Source organism: Haliaeetus leucocephalus, unplaced genomic scaffold (genome assembly GCF_000737465.1).
Source record: "Haliaeetus leucocephalus isolate CR32 unplaced genomic scaffold, Haliaeetus_leucocephalus-4.0 Scaffold206, whole genome shotgun sequence".
Taxonomy (NCBI): Eukaryota; Metazoa; Chordata; class Aves; order Accipitriformes; family Accipitridae; genus Haliaeetus; species Haliaeetus leucocephalus.
In genome coordinates this window covers 5,293,088-5,311,876 of record NW_010972642.1, presented here as the reverse complement: position 1 = coordinate 5,311,876, position 18,789 = coordinate 5,293,088, and the positions used below count along the sequence as shown (strand labels likewise).

The window sequence follows — 18,789 nt, the reverse complement described above, 5'->3', positions numbered from 1 at the left end:
TTTTCAATATGGTGACATCAAGAGGGGGAAAAAAAAAAAAAAGAAAAAGAAACGGCCCAAGCAGTTTCATTGCATTCATCCCCATTGAGTGTCTTTACACAGACACATCCTGCCTCAGATATTTCTTTGCCCACTCTGAGCCTGCAGGTTCCCTTCTATGTCATTCTTAATATGCTCCTGGGCTTGTTTGTGATTTATACTTCAGGTCCCTTTTCTCTATAATGGAAATTGTGCAAAGCGTCATCTCTTGACTGATCTCACTGTTATTGTTGTTGCCCTTTCTCATTCAGTTGTGTGCATGCTACTCGTGCCCCAAATGACAGAAGCAGGGTAGAATACTTGAAGTTCCTTTGCAGGTTAGACCATATGCAGGAGAAGAGGTGGCTGCAAGTAAAACAGAATACAGCCAAGGCTGCCTTCTGTTAAGTGGTGTAGCTTCTCCAAAAGCTCTTTCAAAGACATTAAACAGATGAGGACTTGCTTTTGTACATTGTTCTGAGATTTGTAGAAATGAAATTCTGTCCACTTCAGATGGGCATTAGACACTGACTTTAATTCCAAGTACCTATCACCATGCCTCCATCCCTGTGAACTGATGTGACTTCTACGCTCTCAGGTGCCAGGTGCCTGTCCTTGCCCTAAAATTGGCATATCCGCATCACTTGCAAGCTTGAAGATTCTCAGAAAATCTAGCAATAGCTCTCTTGGCTTTATAGTTAGGAATGGCTACACTTGAAAGACCCACTAAAGGGTTCTCAAATATCTGTGCTTAGGTCCATATGGTGACTTTTTGGCACAGGTGGAAAATGGTAGGATTTGGCTCCTCTCTGAAACCTTTGTGGATATCAGGAAATGTATTCAGCAACCCACAGCTGGGGGTTGATTTCCCCTTCATATACTCACGCACAAAATACTGTATGTACAAGCATATCAGGAACCTCAGCCCACAGTGCTACAGTTTGTACAAATACCACTTCCAGCGTTAATGGAAACTTTCCCATGCTGCTTTTGAGACTTTACTGTAGGTAGTGATATAATTTGTTACATATTTGACCCCATCTTAAAACACAGGCCAGTTAGCGGGAATAAGAGAGGAGTAAGTCAACCTCTACTTCATTTTCTTAGCAGTGCCAAAGATACTCAGAACCTTTGGTTTCTGGTTTTTCAACGTGATGCCAGTTCCTCTGAGTTGAGCATCTGGTATCAACAGAGCCTTATATAGTCATATGCTTTTATACAGATTTTTCTACTGTTACATTACTATTGTCTGCACTTTCTGATAAAATACTAACAATATCAAAATGAAAATTAAGTTATAATATTCCACAGTAACTTACAAGACTTCTTCAGCCAGTCAGTCACAGATGCACCAACACTGTCAGCCAGGAAGGATGGAGAATCCTGAAAGGTGCTGAAAATTTTTGGGCTTCCTTCAGCTAATTTGAAGGGGCTTTGTACCTTCTACCAGGAAAGCAGCAACTAGCAGAATAAGAGTCCTTCTATTGTTAGAAAAGATGATTTGCAAAACTAGAAAGAGGAAGGGGGATGGGACAGAGAAACTCTTTGCTGGAAAGGAGATGTTTGCCCAGCAACACAAAATCAAAATCCATGCCTGGTTTGTAAGAAATGTCTCTATGGGCACCACTCCTTTATTTGGTATTCAAGCTAACTTTTGCCTGTATGTGATCTGAAAAGAAAACACAAGAGCAAACATGTGAAAGAGGAGGATAAAAGCAATGAAAGCTGACACAACCAAACCAATGAGTTAATCCAAAAGACTATTATGTGATTAGGTGCACCTTCGGTTTTTAATTGTTCTCATTTGCCTATATCACCAAATAGGCTGTGCATCCAAACTACAGTTTTTATTTAGGTAATACAAGGCCAATGTGGTTACTGCAGCATCCTTGGAGATCAGAAGCACACTGCAGGATTTCTCTACGGCACTAGAGGTGAATTCTGCCATTGGCAGAAGGGAAAATACATCAATTTCAGCTTTGCTAATGTAGTCACAGGAAGTAATGACAGACAGGTTTGGCATATGGGGCATATGGTAGAGGTTAGGCCTGAAGGATTATGTTACTACTGAACTGAAGGACTCCTGATAAAGCTGGTTTTATTTAATTTTCAGTTCTGCTTCTTATACCTAAGGGTATTTGCAGCCTTGGGTGGTTTTTAGAATTGCTCTCAGTATTGGAAATGGCCCTGGAATTTAATCAAGGAATGTCAGGCAGAGTGTTTGCAGCAGCTAGACTCTTCCAGGCATGACCAGGGCTCACCCCAGCTCAGCTTGGCCTCCAAGGACACATCCATTGGGTCCCTGGAGCTTTGGTGAGAGGTGGGTGAAGGTACAGCAAGCTAATGAGCTTTACCAACCCACTTTCCACAGCTGGTGGTGGGTGTTGTAGGGTTGCCAACAACTGATTAGACTGTCCCAACCCATTGTCTTAGTAACAACAACATTATCACCCAGAACTATGTGTAAGGGAATGGGGATGTATAAATAGAAAGTGTTGCTTTAGCACTGGGATACTATGGGTTTACAAATCAGACTGATGCACCAGAAGCTGGCTGGTCCCTGTGCAGACATGGCCTAGATCTGAGTTGGGGAGCTAAATCAGCCCCTGTATCGAACTTGATAGTAGTGATACAAGAAACATTTTAACAATATCAGTACCTCCACTGCCTGGATGCCAGGATGTCTAGCACTCACAAGATACTGGGTGCAATTCACACGTGGTGGTAGTGGATACAGCTTACATGAAATTCAATGGGAGTTGTACCTACTTCTGCCATGGCCAGCCTTGATCCTGGGCATCCTAGGGAATAAGCCCAGCCTCTTGTGCATTTCTTTCAAACACCCTTTTGCCCTCTTCTGCCATTTTGTTGCTCCTGTGTTAGCCAAGACCTAGTTTACTAGGGCTCTTGATTGGAGACTTATTACAGCTTATTTCTGTCTGCCTTTCTTTAAAGCCAGCTGAACATACCCAATGCTCTTCCTCTATGGTAAGACCAAAAATACAGACCACCCTCCCAGCTTCTGTGACACTCTTTCTAACACACTCCTTTATTCTCTTCCCCGTGATCACGAGTTCTCTCTCCAAGCCCAGCCTAGTTATTTGTGCATGAAGCTGCCATGTTGTGTATTGGTGTGAGTCTGGTGTTCACATGAGCTGTGAATATGCTGCACATGTGTATTTCTTGTGCATCCTGAGCTTTCCTTTGGTCAAGTTAACTGTCGTTCTGCCTTCTAATGAATCACCAAGAGAGAACTAGACCTGGTAAGATTTCTTGTTAGCCACAAACTATGTCACTATCAATGTGACACTGAATGAGTGTGCAATGTGCCTTCATGTCCAAGCCTCCAGACTAGAAAGGATTGGGACTCTTAAGTTCCTCTTCAATGCGGTGATTCACTGTAACATTTGAGTTCATACTTTGCACAAAAAAAGAGTCATGCAATGGTGCACACAAACTCTGCTGCCTTGGTGTACAGGGCAGTTCCCACACCACCCCAACAGAGTTACAGTAACTCCAGTCTCTTGATTGCCACTTTGCAGAACCTCCCTCCTCTGGCAAGCATACACCTTCAAAAAGCTGGAGGAAAGCCAGGAGAAAGCAAGCAAGGCTACTCAAGCACCAGCTAATCTGTAGCCACCTTGTCTTAAAATGCCATAATATCCCGAGGCATCACTGAGTGGTTTTGACTAAGTGTTTGATGCCAGTAAATTGCAGATTTGTGTCAGGGAGGAATGTGTTCTATTATTTTATCCGCTGCTTAGACTTTGCCTACTCCAGGACCCTAGGAGGACAGGGATAATTTTCTGCCTAGAGCAGCTGCATCCTCTCAGCAAAGAAAGACAAAGGAACACTAAAACCTCTGTCCAGATGCATGTCCAACTTGCTGCCATCCAAAGGGCCAAGCCGACAAGAGCAGCAGCAGGTAGAATAAGAAAGCATTTTTTTTCCTTTTTTTCTTTTTTTTTTTTGTCACAACCACAGCAGTACTGCTGTCCACACAACTTTTCAATTTAGACCTCAATTCTCTTTTAGGTGGTATTGGAGTTAGGCCTCTGGGACTGTAGTGCTGAGAGCACTGAATGTCATGATTTTTGATTCCTTGGAGGCCACATTCCCTCCTTCACCTCAGAGCAATTCCCTCTGATTCACTGAAGACCCCAGCCTGTTGTCCAAGTCAGAAAACAAGAATGATGTGAGATGTAGGGAGCACTCAGGCTTTTCCTTGACACAGCCTGTTCTCCTAATCTTTTTCACCCAGTTACTGCACGAGCAGCAAGCGTCAGCTTCTGCTGCAGACTGGAGGAAGCTACCCAAAATATCCACCGGTGATTCACCACAGATAGACAGACAAACTGCAGCTAGGATGCAATCCTGAACTATTGCACATAGCGCTGCGCTTTCTGTGCGAGCAGGGTGCACGCACACCAGCAAGCAGCTGTGGCCCCTGTGTGCCCCCCAGGCTGCACAGCAGGAGCTGGGGGCTGAGGGAGCTGAGCACCCCTCTGCTCATCCTGGGCTGGAAACAGGAGCACACGCAGCGCACAGGTACACGTCCTCATCTGGACGTTTAATCCCAGAAACGTAGGTCCGTGCGGTTCCCGTGCCGTGGGTTTTATCAGGAGCAGACAGGCAAGCAGCTGCTCTTTTCACTGCCTGATGACAGGAAATCCAAAGGGTCTGTTCTCTCTTGGTTTACACAGTGGTGAGTAGTTAACAGCGGGGGTGATCTGCACTGTTTCTTCCTCCTAAATGTTGCTCTTTTGGTGGCATTTAGAATCAAACTGTGGTCTTTGCAGCCTGGGTGGGGACAGAGAGGGGGTTTCCATGCACTTCACTCCACAGCAGGTCAAGTGGCAGGGTGACAGTGTTATCTCCCCCCTGTGACAGGAGGTCACATTCCCACAGTGCTGCTAGTGGAAACCACCAGCTCCACAGGCTTCTCACAGTATTTTAGGGGGTTAACGAACTGGGAAGCATGGCATTTTCTGTGCCTCGCCTCCCCTTGAGCTAGGCAGCGGGTCCTCCGCTGAGGCCCAGGTGAGCCTGCTGCCGTGGCAGCGCTCAGACGGACGTTGCCTTCACACGTGTGAAGGCTGAGGAACGTCAGAGCTGGTTACAGGCCCAGGGGAAAATGCTTAGGGACAAAGCAGATGCTGTGAGAAAAAAAACAGCCCAGAAGAAAGACTATTTTAAAATACTGCACGCTTGAACAGTAGCAGTGAAGCCAAAATAAAATGTTTTTAAAAAAACCAAAGTCAGTGCGCAGACTGTGGGAAATACAAAGGGGTCATGAGAAATGCAAAAGGCCCGAACACAGGGCAGCGGGAGCGAGCGACCACGGCCCGGCCCCCAGAAGCACGGCCACAGCAGCGCAGGGACAGCGAGGCTGCCAGCGGTGCCAGTGACGCCAGCAGCTGGGCAGGGGGCTGCACACCGTGCCCCCGAGGGGTTTCGCACCCCAGAGCAGACCTGGGACCTGCTAGTGTTTCCCAGCAGAGCAAGTGGCACGTGGCTGATGCCTGACACCAGATTCACCAGAACTGCTGGCTGAGGCACTTGCTGGGGTAAAACATCCAAGACAGGTCAGGAGAGAAAGTATCTTTCTTCTCTAGTACAACGTCAAAGGAGAATTGCATCTTTCCGACGGGAGGAGGAGATGTAATGGAAGGGTTTATAGCATAAATATCCCTAATCCCCAAAAGTCCAGGCGACCTGAAGAGAGAGGCCGATGGCCTTGAGAGCCCCCACAGAGTAGCCTTACCACCATGGGAGAGAGGGAAGGCTTGACCGGCCTCAGCCCATCCCTGGGGTGCCAGAGCAGTGCAAGCCCAGGGAGCGGTACCAGGACAAGGAACAGTGCAGTGAGCTCTCGGCATAGCATCCTCTGTGGCCCAGGGCCCCTGTTCCTCCCGTGCTGTTGTAACTCCTGCCTCTGTGCCAATGGCTTCTAGAACGCAGAGGAAAACTCTCGCATCTCAATCACCTTCTTCCGACTCTTCCGCGTGATGCGTCTCGTGAAGCTCCTGAGCCGAGGGGAGGGCATCCGGACGCTGCTTTGGACCTTCATCAAGTCCTTCCAGGTATTCCTTCACTTATCTCTAAGTAAGACCTAACTCCTTTTCTATTTCCCCTCAGTGGCCTCTCGGGGAGGGGTTTCACCCAGGTGCCTGAGCTCAAAGGCTGCGGGTCAGAGCCATGCACACTAGTGACCCGTGGCACAAACGAGAGTCAAGTAAACGGGGCTCGCAGGGGATGACTGCCTGGGTTTGAGTTTCATCTTTAAAGCATGAGTAATTGCTTGAGACCTTCCTGAACAGCCTTGATACTTCATTTCAACTCAATTACTGCCTGTCTGTAACCCTTCAATCTCCTCTTACTTTTTTTTTCAATTTTAGCTGTATTTTATATCTGTTGCTTTAAGTGAAATACACAGCTATGGGAAAGGCCTAGGTCTCAATTAAGCTCCCCTTAAGCCTTGTTTTGAGGATTTTCATTGAGTACTAGAGGTGTGTCCCCCCCATGCTTTCATCCAGGAAGAATTTGACTTTTTAGCCCCACAGCTTTGGCCCTGGTAACAATGCCAAGTTATTAAATTGCTGCTTCTTTTGCCCTGGAGGCAGGTTGCATTTCAGTGGTAGGTAAAGTACCAGAGTAGATAGGGGAAGGTGAAGGAGACCAGACTGGATAAGAACTGTCACCTCTGGGGGAAAACAAACACCAAGAGATAGCTATTTGCTAGAAAAACTGCTTCCAAACCAGCCCCTAACCACATATAAAAAAATGGTAGAGGTGAAGCATAGGATATTCCTGCACTTTACAAGTACTTGACCTGGATTTACTGGGCCAGCACAACCTGGATGTTAGCTGGGGCAGGTCTGGAGGAAGCCTCAGGGAAAGACAGCACAGGAATACAAATGGTGGTCCAACATGGGAAAAGATGCAGGACACACCACTGGACAAAAGCATGGAAGACTAACTTGTGCAACATACAAGTCTTGAAACAGCAACCATATATCCCTCAGGTTGAGGCTTTAAACGGTTGATAGCATTTGTATTGACTCAAATTGGAAAGGAGCTGATCCGCGCTTTAAATCTTAAACCTCACCAGCTACAACCCAAGCTAGGATCAAAGACTGCAGTGCTGCGGATCACCACAACTTCTGCCTCTGTCAGCAGAAGTAGCACATGTGTACACCAGTGATCAGTCTGGACCTCTTCCAGTGCAGTTCTCGCATGGTCTCAGTAGCCAGACCACCAGGCTCATGCAGAGGACTCTTATTTTGCACACTCCTTGACTGCCAGAGGATCTAATATTGCATAGCAGTTTTCTGACACATCCATACCACAAGCGACTTTTTCCATTGCTTACACGGTTGCTAACTTTCAGGTTGTTATTTGAGCGGTTCCAGTGGGAACCATTTTGCCTGCATGCATAGGAATGAGATTCCCTTGGCACAGCTCAGCCATCCCTGATGCAGGGAACAGAGTCACACTCCTCCCCTTGCCCCTACGCCCCTCCATCCTCTTTAGCAATAGCTCACTCTTATCCTGAGCTCAGCTTGCCACAGCTCTTGGCTGGAGAGGATGAGATGGATGGGAAAGGGAGTGCCTGGTACTTCCCTCCAGTGACCTTCAGACCTCTTTGATTGGAGAGTCACTTTTAGGCAGGGTTGTAGGGTGATGGGAGAAAGTATCAAGGGAGGTATCTTCCACAGCGGGGGAGGTGGGGGGGAAAGCACTGCAGGCAAGTGCCTTTTCCCTTGAAACCTTTAGCCATTTATAACATCGTATTCTCTGCTCAGAGCTCCTCCTCTTGCAACTACTGGGATGCTCCTTTGGTAGCTAAGAATAGCCACTGTGCAGAGCTCTTAACTCAGCCACTCCCACTGACAAAATCTGGGATCTCTGCAGATTTTGTCTGGCGTGGGCTCTTCTCTGTGTCCCCACATGCTTCCAGGAAGCATCTCTGCTCACACAGGGCAGCCTAATAAGCAACGAACTTGTGCTGGATTTCACATGCCATCCTACCTACCTGCATGGCGCACAGTGCTTACATACAAGTTGGGGCACTGGTCAGAGGAGTTTGTGGTGGGAAAAAGCTCAGCGGGGTTTCCGCCTGCAGAGATAGCAACAGAGCCCAGGCTGGCGAGTGGGAGGAGAAGGAAGTGAGAGGGGTGCTGAGGGCAAGGCAAGGCTGTGGGAATCATAAGGACAAAGTTGTAAAGTCAGGGAAGGACAGAGACAGAGGAGGACAGAGCCAGAAGAGTGGAATATGGGAGGTAGGGAGCTGAAGGAGCCATGGGAAACAAGGGGCAGAGATGAGTAGAAAGGTGCATCAGTGGAGAGGAGCAGGCTGAGCAGAAGAACATGGAAAGAAAGTGGAGGACCAGACAGCCAGGAGGGAAGACACTTTTCTCATCCCCATTTGAAAGACAGAAGAGCTGGCAAGGTTATGCACCTCAGGTCCTGTCTGGACACTATCCCAGGAGCTCTCCTTAGGTCTTGTGTGTATCAGGTCCCAACTAGAGCATCACAAAACGTTTGGAGCCCAGTTCTGAGCTGGTGTATCTCCACTGACATTGTGGGGTAACCATGCAGATTTGTCTGACCCCATAAAACACAGAGGAATCTGCCCCTGAGCCTCGAGATGATGATTACAGACATTGTTTAAAGGTTTGAATTTTTGCCATTTTAATATTCAAATCTCTTTGAGATGATTTCTGCAGATCTTAGTCAAATCTCCGTAGTGGTCAGTGAAAATTTTTCTTTGATTCTTCCTATAGGATTTAGCACTGTTGAATTTAGGCATAAACTTAAAATGTGCAAATGATCTTATATTTAAAAATAATAATAACAATAATATTGTAGGCTTTTTATACTCTCTGAAATGGGGTGTTCAAATTCCAGATCAGGGACTGTACTCACATTTTCAGGATGGATGTGTCCACCCATCACCTCTGAAGTAAGGTCTGGAAATCTCTGGTCTGAGCACTATATATTTGAAAAGCAAGGAAGTAGAAAATTCCTCCTCAAAAGCCTGAGCCTGTGAGGTCCCGAGCTGTGCCCTTGATTCCTGCTAGTGGCGGAGGAAACTGATAGCACTCAACACTTTGCTGATTGCACTGGCCTCTTCCTTAGGAGGCAGCTCTGCATATCAGGGCTCTGCATTTCCTCTTCAGCAGCTGATCACAGACACTCGGTGCGTCGCAGACACCATCAGAGACACCTAACGCTGTACAAGGAACAAAGCTGATGCTGCTTTAGGTACTTAGGAAGGTACTAGCCATTGTAGCAGGAGACTTGAATTTGGATCTCAGCAGCTGTTGCATTTTTTATTTCACCAGACTGGATCCAGAAAAAATCACATTGCCATTAGTGCCAGAATAATACTGGTTATGAGAGTTTTCTCCTCTTGGTAAGCAGCTGTAAACACTGGTTTTGCCCTCACTTTCCTCACTCCGTAAGGGCAGGACTGGCTTGAAGGCAGCAGAGCTACACCATCACGAGTGGGAGCAGAGTCAGAGCCTGCCTGAGCTGGGTGGCAGCAGCGTGGTGACGGGGAGGGCAAGCAAATGTGGGCCTGTAGAGGCATCTAGTGGCCACCTGGCCAAATTACAGACTCCACGTTTGAGGCCAGCCTCTGCCCAGTTTCCCAAAGCCACGAGCGTGAAGCAGGCTCCAGTGTGCCGGCCTCGGTGGAGACACAGTGCTCTCTTTTTTGTTGTTTTTTTCTTTTTTTTTTTTTTTTTTCATTTCTAGGCTCTCCCCTATGTGGCTCTTTTAATAGTGATGTTGTTCTTCATCTACGCCGTGATCGGGATGCAGGTAAGTGATGCTAAAGAGCTCAACTGTGTCTATCTTCTTCTGTTAGAGTTTTGGGAACTGACTTATAAAGTAACTAGATCAATGTGTGGTTGTCCAGGCTTACAAGAATGTTTTCGCCCAGTAAGGTAAGACAGCAGCTAACCTTGGTTGGAAAACATTGTCTGCCTATGCACTTCCAATGGGAGCACAACACACTCCAGAACAAGAACAAAAACCGACCCATTTAATGGCAGAATGCAATATACAAACCATAAAAGGACCTCCTCACTCTCAAAGGAATACCCAGCAGCAGTGGCAAAGATTTACTGCCTCGCTTGTTGGTTCAAATTAGTTGTTTCAGTGGGCTTATGGCCACACTGCACTGAACAAACCCAATTTTTCTCTCGCATCACTTTCCCACTGGCATAACTTCCACTGAGTTGTAAAGAACAGCTTTTGATTTACACTCATGAAGGTAAATTTGGGATCAGACCCAATGTACTGACGCTCTGTGCTTGTGCCAATTCTTCAGGAAGCTGCATCAATACAATATCCTATTCAGTTTGCAAAATGAACTTGGAACCGGCCTGAGCATTCAACTGTGCAAGGAACTGATGCTGCATGCAGACCATTGAAGAAAGCATGTGATACAGGCACAGCCTGTGACACTCCCAGCCTCATTTGCCATGCTGCTTTTCAAACTAAGCTTCACTTTCCACTTCGGTGTTAATCAAAGATCTCAGACAAGTCAGCCATCTGCGACCAGAAACCAAAGTATAGAAAGGCATGGCATAATTGCTTCAAGGGATCTTCAAACATGATAGGCTTCTTGGTTTCACAATGCCGACAGAATTTGTAACAAAATTCATCTGACCTCTGTGACCTTGTTTTAATTTGTTTCCTGTTATTATAATCACATCTTTTCACAGACTCCATCTACCCTGCTCCAGTCTGAAAAATAAAACTAATCTTTTCTTGAATTATCACAGGTTATCTCAATTGCCCCCGGTAATTACAGCTGTCGTTTAGTCTACTAGGCTCGTACTGTAAACTTGACAGTTTTGCCTTTAATACCTAACTAGCTCAAATGGCCAAGATCATACAGGATTACCTGTGCTATACAGAAAATCACCTGAGAGTATTACACAAGTGTTATGTAGCTACACAAAGCATTAAAAATGGCTTCCAACCACCCACGCAGGTGGGGGTCTACAATGATCGGGGCACTGCCAGGGCTAGATATTTTATTTTGTAATTCTACTCCCTTTTTTGTCACCTAGTTCTAACTTGGCTGTTTAAGCCTTGGCTTACATTCAAGCCTCTGTTTAAATCATCTCAGCAGCCTGAAGATCATACATCTGTCTTTCACATTGATCTAGATTAGTAGATCGCTTTCTGCCCTCCTGTCTTCCAATGAGAAAACCAACTTTTCTTATCTTCCCTCTTTGCTTAGAGCCCACAGACCTGTTATTACTTTTTGTCCAAATGGCTTCTCAGAAATGTTGTGTGCTGCTCTCTTGAACCTGCTGACACATAGAGTTCCTTCACACATAGGGACACGTAGGAAGGAAAAGCCTTCCTTGCTTCATTAAGCAGCCACCTTGAAAGACTACATGTACCAGATCTGATGAAAATACAAGAATTTCCCACATAAAGGAGACCTACCACTTTATCTCAGCTACTGCCCTGACTTGGAACGTAACAACATTCAAGCCTCACTACATAATGTGCTCAAATGGAAAAATCCAAATTGATGCTCCTGGATGAAGCCACTCAGCTCATGGCCCAGGAGGCACAGACTGGAGAGGCCATGAGAGAGGAACCTCTGCCCATAGCTCCTCGTAGGTGCCTAAGGCAAAGCACCCGTAGCAGCTGCCGCCAGTGCTGTGTGAGGGAAGCCGCAGGGTCAAAAGGAAAATCAGACTTCCAGCATGGGAAGTTCCCTTGCCTACGCTTGCCTGAAATGAAAAATATGGGCTGCCTCGGCTCAAACTGCCTCTGAGCATTTAAACTGTCCTCCTGCTCCTCCTCAGTGCAGCTGGGGCTGTCACTGCTACCCACGGCATGGGGCGGTCGGGGCCGAGGAAGGCCCACACATCCATGAGGAACCCCTGCAGAAATCCTGCCATGTACGGACCCTCCCTCCTGTCTGGCATGGCCTCCCCGCCATTGTCCCTGCACTTCTCTCCATCTCATTGTTTCTCTTGGGGTGTTAATTTTCAGTGACATTTGCTTGAAAAGAAGCTCTATGTCCTCTCAGAGCTGCTCTGTTCCTCCTGCTCGTTTTGGCTACGAGATTACAGCTCTCGGTCCTTGAGATCTCTGTCATGTTGCTATCGATGGGGAATAAATAGTCCTGACTGACTATGCTGTGCAGAGACCTTTCTGCCAGGCGAGGTTTGTTAAGCTCTCAGTCCCGGTGCCCCAAAATACCAAAGCTATATAAGCTGCTTTTTCAAAGAAACCTGAAACTCTCCTGCACTGGGGTCTTCACATCTGAGGGCAGGCCCCTAAGAAGGTTTGCTGATGGCTGCAGGCTTTGTGCTGCGGCTGGATGAAGTAGTTGGTGCAGCAACAGTTGGTTGGGCATGGGAGGAAGCTGTAAGCCATCCTTGTCTGGGCAAATCTAGTCATCATCTTCACACTGCTGCATTCTCGGGGGGGGAGGGAGGGGAGGCTGAAACACCTGCTGGTGACAAGCATGGCTACTAGAAGGGCAGGCATTTGGACAATCTCCAGATCCAAGGCAACGTACTTTACATTGTTTTGGGAAGATCCAGGGCACCCTGCAGAGTTGGAAGCTCAAGGCTTTGCAGCTGCTGGTCCTTTGCTATCATTTCCTCCTGGTGAAGACAGATAAGCAATGAAGGAAGGAGCCTTTTCTTCTGTGTTATTGATTTCTTTCAGCTGGACCCCCTCCCCATATGAGGGCCCATTAAATTAAGGCCCCATATCATGTATTCACAGAGTGTGAAATAAGGAAAGATGTCTTGTTTTAACAAAAGATGCCTCTTGTTACAAAATGACTGCTTTTCTGGTGATAAAGCACAAGCAAGGGAAGCAATGGCAAATATGAAAGACCTGTGGAAATTATTTTTTAAGAGATGAGCAGATTCTATTAAATATCAGAGTCAGGGTGAGGGCAAGAGCTACAGGTAACGAGGTTTGGGGATTTTGTAGGGCTAACCTGAAAAGACCTCTGCTTTCTGCCAGGTGTTTGGTAAAATTGCGCTGAACGATACCACAGAAATCAACCGCAACAACAACTTCCAGACCTTCCCCCAGGCAGTGCTGCTGCTTTTCAGGTGGGTGTCTGACAGCTCTGGGTTGTGTCAGTCTGGGAGCACGATTCCTCTGCTCTTGGGCACAGCTTATCTCCTTCTACTGTGTCATGCTCATGAGGTGAGTAGAAACATGTTGTCCCTTAGTGGGGGAGCCTAGGAGTTATGTCAGATGAAACGACCAGTCCGTTAAGCCTTGTACCCTGCCAGCTGACACTGGCCAACACTCAGTGCTAGGGAGGGAGGCAAGTCCTCCTACTCAGAAGGAAGGTAGCCAGTTTTCAGTGCTCTCAAATGTTCATATGCATCGCAAACTCCTCCTTTCGTTCAAATCTAGCCAGTAAGACTTCCAGCTTATTTTAGCAGGGAAAGGGACGTGAACTCCCACTCATGCTTTGGCATGGCCATGCCCAGCTCAGCTTGGCACATCATCCTGCTCCAGATGTGGCCAGATGTGCCGGGGCCAGGGCGGGATGCTGAAGGGGTGGGGAGTTGGCACGAATTCAACACTCATTTTCAAGGAGTTTTTTCATGCAGCCCGTAGCCATGTCACACACGTCTCGATGACTCTGACTGCTTGCAGCATGACAGCCTTGTACCCAGACCAGCCAAAGCCAGTCAGGAACAACACGCTGATGATGGCAACAAAGCCAAAAAGAGGAGCAGGGTGTGCCAGTGTGCGTCAAAGCCCGGCCTTCAGCCTAACTTGCTCTTAATGGATCTCAGTGGCAAAATTCCCATTAATGTTCACAGGAGCAGGAACAGGTTGCTAACGTGCCAGTCCCTCTCACATCGAAGGTCACTGCTGTCTTCCTTTGCCATGCCCAGGTGTGCCACCGGTGAGGCCTGGCAGGAAATCATGCTGGCGTGTCTCCCAGACAAGAAGTGCGACCCAGAGTCCGAGCCAGCCAACTCCACCGAAGCCGATCACTCCTGTGGTAGCAGCTTTGCCGTCTTCTATTTCATCAGCTTCTACATGCTCTGTGCCTTCCTGGTGAGTCCGGCCCAGCAACTGAAACCTGCCCTCTGTCAGACTGAGCCCCTGCCCCCCCAGACATCAGCACTGCACAGCAGAAGAATGATTTCAAAGAAGGGAAATCTCGCCACAGGGTCTTTCCCAGCAGCACCAGTGACAACGCCTCCTTGGTCGCTGCCATTCCTGCCTCCCTCCAGCTCCGGGGAATGCTCTGCTTCCAGTCCCAATCCTTTGTGCACAGCAAAGGAGCGCTTTTTCTCCCCCCCAATGAGAAAACCAATTTAGCGTGTTGTGGGCTGTGCTGAGGCTAGCAACGCCTCAGCCACACTTCCCACCTTCCCTCCTACCTTCCTTCTGGCTGCTGAGCAGGTTTTTTCCTCCCCTGCCAGCAGCAATGACTGTGAGAATACACATATCCCACTTGCATCTGCTCCATGTTGGCAATGCGGCATTGCTCAGAGAAACAGCACATGCTCTGCAGCTGGCATCAGTGCGCAAAACTCTCCCAGTGAACAGCAGCAACATTTTAAAAGTTTTGGTCTTGGGCCAGAAGAAAGGACTTTTATCTCAGCCCCACTGCCTATAGAGGATAAATCCCAGGTTCTCCCACCACTACCCCATTCTGCCAGGCAAATAAAAAGCCACCACAGCATGTCTAAGCATTCAGCACTCTTGGGCCTCATAGATTTAGTAAGGAAGAGAAAAACGTGACCAGCTGAGAATATCTCGCCTCTGGGATCTTCCCATTTAAACTGGGGGGCTGGCAATGGGGGAACAGAGAACCCACCATTAATGGCTTCCTAGTTTTACGAGTCCAAATCCAGACCTTAAATGGAGAACCCGGTAAAACCTACTGTTACCTGCCTCACCCATCAAGTCATCTCTGTCCTTGTTTGCAGATCATCAATCTTTTTGTAGCTGTTATAATGGATAACTTTGATTACCTGACACGGGACTGGTCCATTTTAGGACCACACCACCTGGATGAGTTTAAAAGGATCTGGGCAGAGTATGACCCTGAAGCCAAGTAAGTAACCCAGCCTAGATATCAGAGCTCCTTGGGAGAACAGGCCCGTTATTTTCTGTTCTCTAGACCCAGTGCAGTAAGTGCCATGTTCCTCCTGCAGGAACACTTTTTGTTCTGCAGAAATCCTAAAATAGACACCTCCACGAGGTATTGCTGGTAAATCCGTAAGCCAGCAGTACAAGGCTACACAAAAAAATCTCAGCATTTAGGCTGCACTGTTACCTGGCAGAACATTGCTTCACTTTCAGTCGGGAGGGAGATATAGACTGTTTAGGGAGGCGCAGCAGGAGATTGAGCAAAGGAGGTTAGAGCGTTGGTTTATTGCTGCATGTGTTTGGGATATTGAGCTGTGACTCCTATTTGACTTTCTACTCACAGTAGAGCTGCTGTGCTCAAATCTCCGTTTTGTCATATGTCATATAGGCCCATCACAACCTGTACCTTCACATAGCTGCGTTACATTGTCTGCAGGGTTATTCACATCAGGAGACTTGCAGGGATTTAAAGTTACACAAGAACAACTCACACAAGGGCTTAACTGACATTCAGTATTATATGCTGTTTGACACATGCTTAGGCTTAAAGTGCATTTAGATCCCTGTGGCATTACAGTACAGTTGACAATTGTAATTGCAAAGCCCCCCTTCATAATGCAAAAACTGCGGAAAGAGATCTTGGTGTAAACTAAAAGCAGATCTCTTTAGGAGACATAGTGTCAAGATTAATTTGGTCTCAGCTTCTCGATATGTAAGGCCGTGTTACATTATCAGAGTGATACATAAATTGAAACACTTCTTCCCATCCATGGTGACTTCCCAGAGAAACTTTTAATATGGATAGGGGATAAGCACAGAATTCTGATAAATACATCGTTAAGAAAATAGGTGCTGCTATTTGTGCTTGTTGAAGGCAAGACTGCAGTGGCTGAAGCAATGTTATAGACAGCTGCTCCATCCAGATGACATCCTGTTCCTTCCCACCTATAAATGGGAAGCTCTTTTTTTCCTCTTCCCCATCCATGTCCCATGCTTGAAGCCCCACCTTGGGCTCTGGTAGCTCTCCTCCCTCCATAAGAGAATTCTTCTTTTGAGATGCCATTTACAGAACTTAAACCCAACTGCTGCTGTGAAGGGAGTTCAGCACTGTTTTGCACTGGCTCCAGTGATGGCCCAAAGCATAAACAAGTATCAAAAGACAGTGGCTTGGGGCTATTTATATGGGAGGTATAGCACCAGGAAAAAAAGAGACCCCTTTGCACCTCTGTGCCTGCTATAGCCCCAAGACCAACAAGTACATAAGCAGATGTAGATTTTGAGCAGGTTGGGGGTGGGGGAACCCCAAATTGTTCATCCATGCACTAAGAAACGGCAGCATTCAAAACACTGAAGTCAATTCTTGCAAGTATTGACTCGTGTATGACTGACAACTGGGTTTTCTGTACTAGCAGGAGTTATATGAGCGCTGGGCAAATTCTGGGGAACGCACCGAACGCAGGAGGCTTGAAATAACAGCTTATGCCTGGGCTACAGGGAGTGGCAGTGTGGGGCCGGGAAGGTCTCGGTGATACTTCTCGGTGATACCCGCACCCTGCGGGCAGATCAGCAGGTCGCCCCGCGGTAAGGATGCGACCCTCACTGTGCTGTCTTCTTCAGGGGACGGATCAAACACTTGGACGTGGTGACACTGCTCCGGCGGATTCAGCCCCCCCTCGGCTTCGGGAAGCTCTGCCCTCACCGGGTGGCTTGCAAAGTAAGGCGCGCTGCGGCTCGGGCAAGGCCAGCGGTCATGGCCGCTAAATAGCCCGCGGTGGCACTTCCTAGCCAGCCCCGCCGCAGGGCCGGCAACGGCACGGGTTTGAAGCGGGGCACGGGTCTGAAGCGGGCCCCCGGCTACCCTGCGCCGCTCCCCGGCTCCGCGGGGCGGCAGCCGCCGAGCCGAAGGCTGGGGGGTCACCCGCAGGTGGGGCGTCCGCTGCTCAGAGGCGTCCGCGCCCCACCAGCCCGCTTGGTAGCTGGGAGAGAGCGTCCGTGCTGACCGCAGCTCCCACATGCCGAGCGCGGCATCGGACACCCACCCCTATGTTTGCGGGGCTGAGCACGCGTCGCAAGACAGACAAGGCCAGACAGAAATAACAGGGCGAGCGAAAACACCTCTGAGATTTTCTTTGGACCAAGCTGTGCGCCAAAAACCTGGCGTGATCTCATTCTTGCTTGAATGACTGGCAGGTATTAAACAGCGAGGTGAGCGTGGTATTAAAAGACAGGAAGGGCAAGGACAGATTTTCTGTGAAAGCGTCTCATTCGTTTCGTGGGTTGTGAGATTCCGTCTATGAAAAAGGACTCTCTCTAGTGAATAATGACATTTTTATAACCTTTATGCTTCCTTCACTTGAAGTTCTTTGTTCGTCTCTTCGCAAATCCCAGAGTTTGTATGTGACACTGGTAGCTGGTTTTTATATCAGTCTCGGAGCAAAATACAAAGCCTGGGGCCTGTACACAGAAGTATATGACTGTCGATCCCTTTCAGCCTGCAGTCTAGAAATTGTTTGCTGTCTCGATCTGGTCCGAGCCCCCCAGTATATGGTTGTGGTGGTAGTGGTGGGGGCTGACACCCTTTCCTCCAATTTGGTGCTGAACCAGGCCTGTTGCATGAAAGTGGCAGAAGACAGAGCTCGAACAAAATCAACCCCTGAAAGCTCTCACCGAAGTTCACCCTGCAGCTGCAACAGCACTCAGCACTCGCTCTCTGTCCTACATGGCTTTACAGAATCACTGCAGGGCAGACACAGCCTTGTTTTAAAAGGGAGGGGGGGAATAGTTGGATAAATAATTGTGTAACTAAATCCACAGGCCGTGGATGCTCATGTAAGAGCGGTGGCAGGTGTGGAAGGCATCATGAGGGTGTAAGGAAGAGCATGCTTCAGACCATGTGTTGGCAGTACAATTGTTCTCTTTCTTCTCCTTACTCCACAGCGCCTTGTCTCCATGAATATGCCACTGAACAGCGATGGGACTGTCATGTTCAATGCCACTCTCTTTGCATTGGTCAGAACAGCACTGAGGATCAAGACAGAAGGTAAGAAGCTTGCTGACTGCAAGGATGCAAAGGTAGCTGAGTGGTGTTCACACCAAAGTGTGCAGAGCTGGAATACAACAATAAGGACATCTTGTGTAAGATGATTCCAGTTACTCATATGAGGCACATGGTACAAAAAGCAATGTAAAGATGTTTTGAAGCATAATATTTTCTAGGGAGAGAACAGTGTTTCCAGTTACCTAGAAAGCTAGTGCTTCCCATGGTATCATCTCAGATTATTGATCATGTTCTCTACAATGGTCTCAAAGTTAAAGTTTTAGATCAATGTCTGCTCAAACAGCAATCAGGGGAAGGAAGAAGTGCAAAGAAGCCTCCCCTTGTGCAAACTGGCTGCAGAGCTGGGCCGTGTTTTGACTGCTGTTGCCACTGATCTTCCAATCCAAGGGAGGCAAAAGAGCTTGGACTCGAGGGTCTCACCTCACTAAAACTCCTCCTGTGCTTCCATTAGCATGAGTTAACATCACGTTGTCATGACAGTGGTGTTGTAGGCCTAAAGACAGATGAGAAGCAAAGGGACTGATAATAGCTTTACACAGACCAGCAGGTATAGTTGGGGAAAGCAGACAAGATTTTGGGCTCAGCTT

At 47.7% G+C, this 18,789-nt stretch overlaps 1 protein-coding gene across 17 annotated transcripts in view; it reads left to right on the top strand.

Annotated features, from left to right (window-relative positions):
* Window positions 1-18,789, top strand: part of CACNA1C (calcium channel, voltage-dependent, L type, alpha 1C subunit) — a 409,208-nt gene that overhangs the window by 374,582 nt on the left and 15,837 nt on the right. For 9 of the 17 annotated variants that reach the window (XM_010566185.1, XM_010566178.1, XM_010566181.1 and 6 more), the window contains 8 exons: window positions 2,974-3,006; window positions 5,973-6,101; window positions 9,781-9,846; window positions 13,039-13,130; window positions 13,935-14,100; window positions 14,982-15,109; window positions 16,762-16,858; window positions 18,082-18,184. In XM_010566185.1, coding sequence (XP_010564487.1) covers window positions 2,974-3,006; window positions 5,973-6,101; window positions 9,781-9,846; window positions 13,039-13,130; window positions 13,935-14,100; window positions 14,982-15,109; window positions 16,762-16,858; window positions 18,082-18,184 — 814 coding nt within the window. Of the gene's footprint in view, window positions 1-2,973; window positions 3,007-5,972; window positions 6,102-9,780; window positions 9,847-13,038; window positions 13,131-13,934; window positions 14,101-14,981; window positions 15,110-16,761; window positions 16,859-18,081; window positions 18,185-18,543; window positions 18,553-18,789 lie in introns of all 17 variants that reach the window. The other 8 variants (XM_010566179.1, XM_010566172.1, XM_010566170.1 and 5 more) reach the window with 3 other exon arrangements.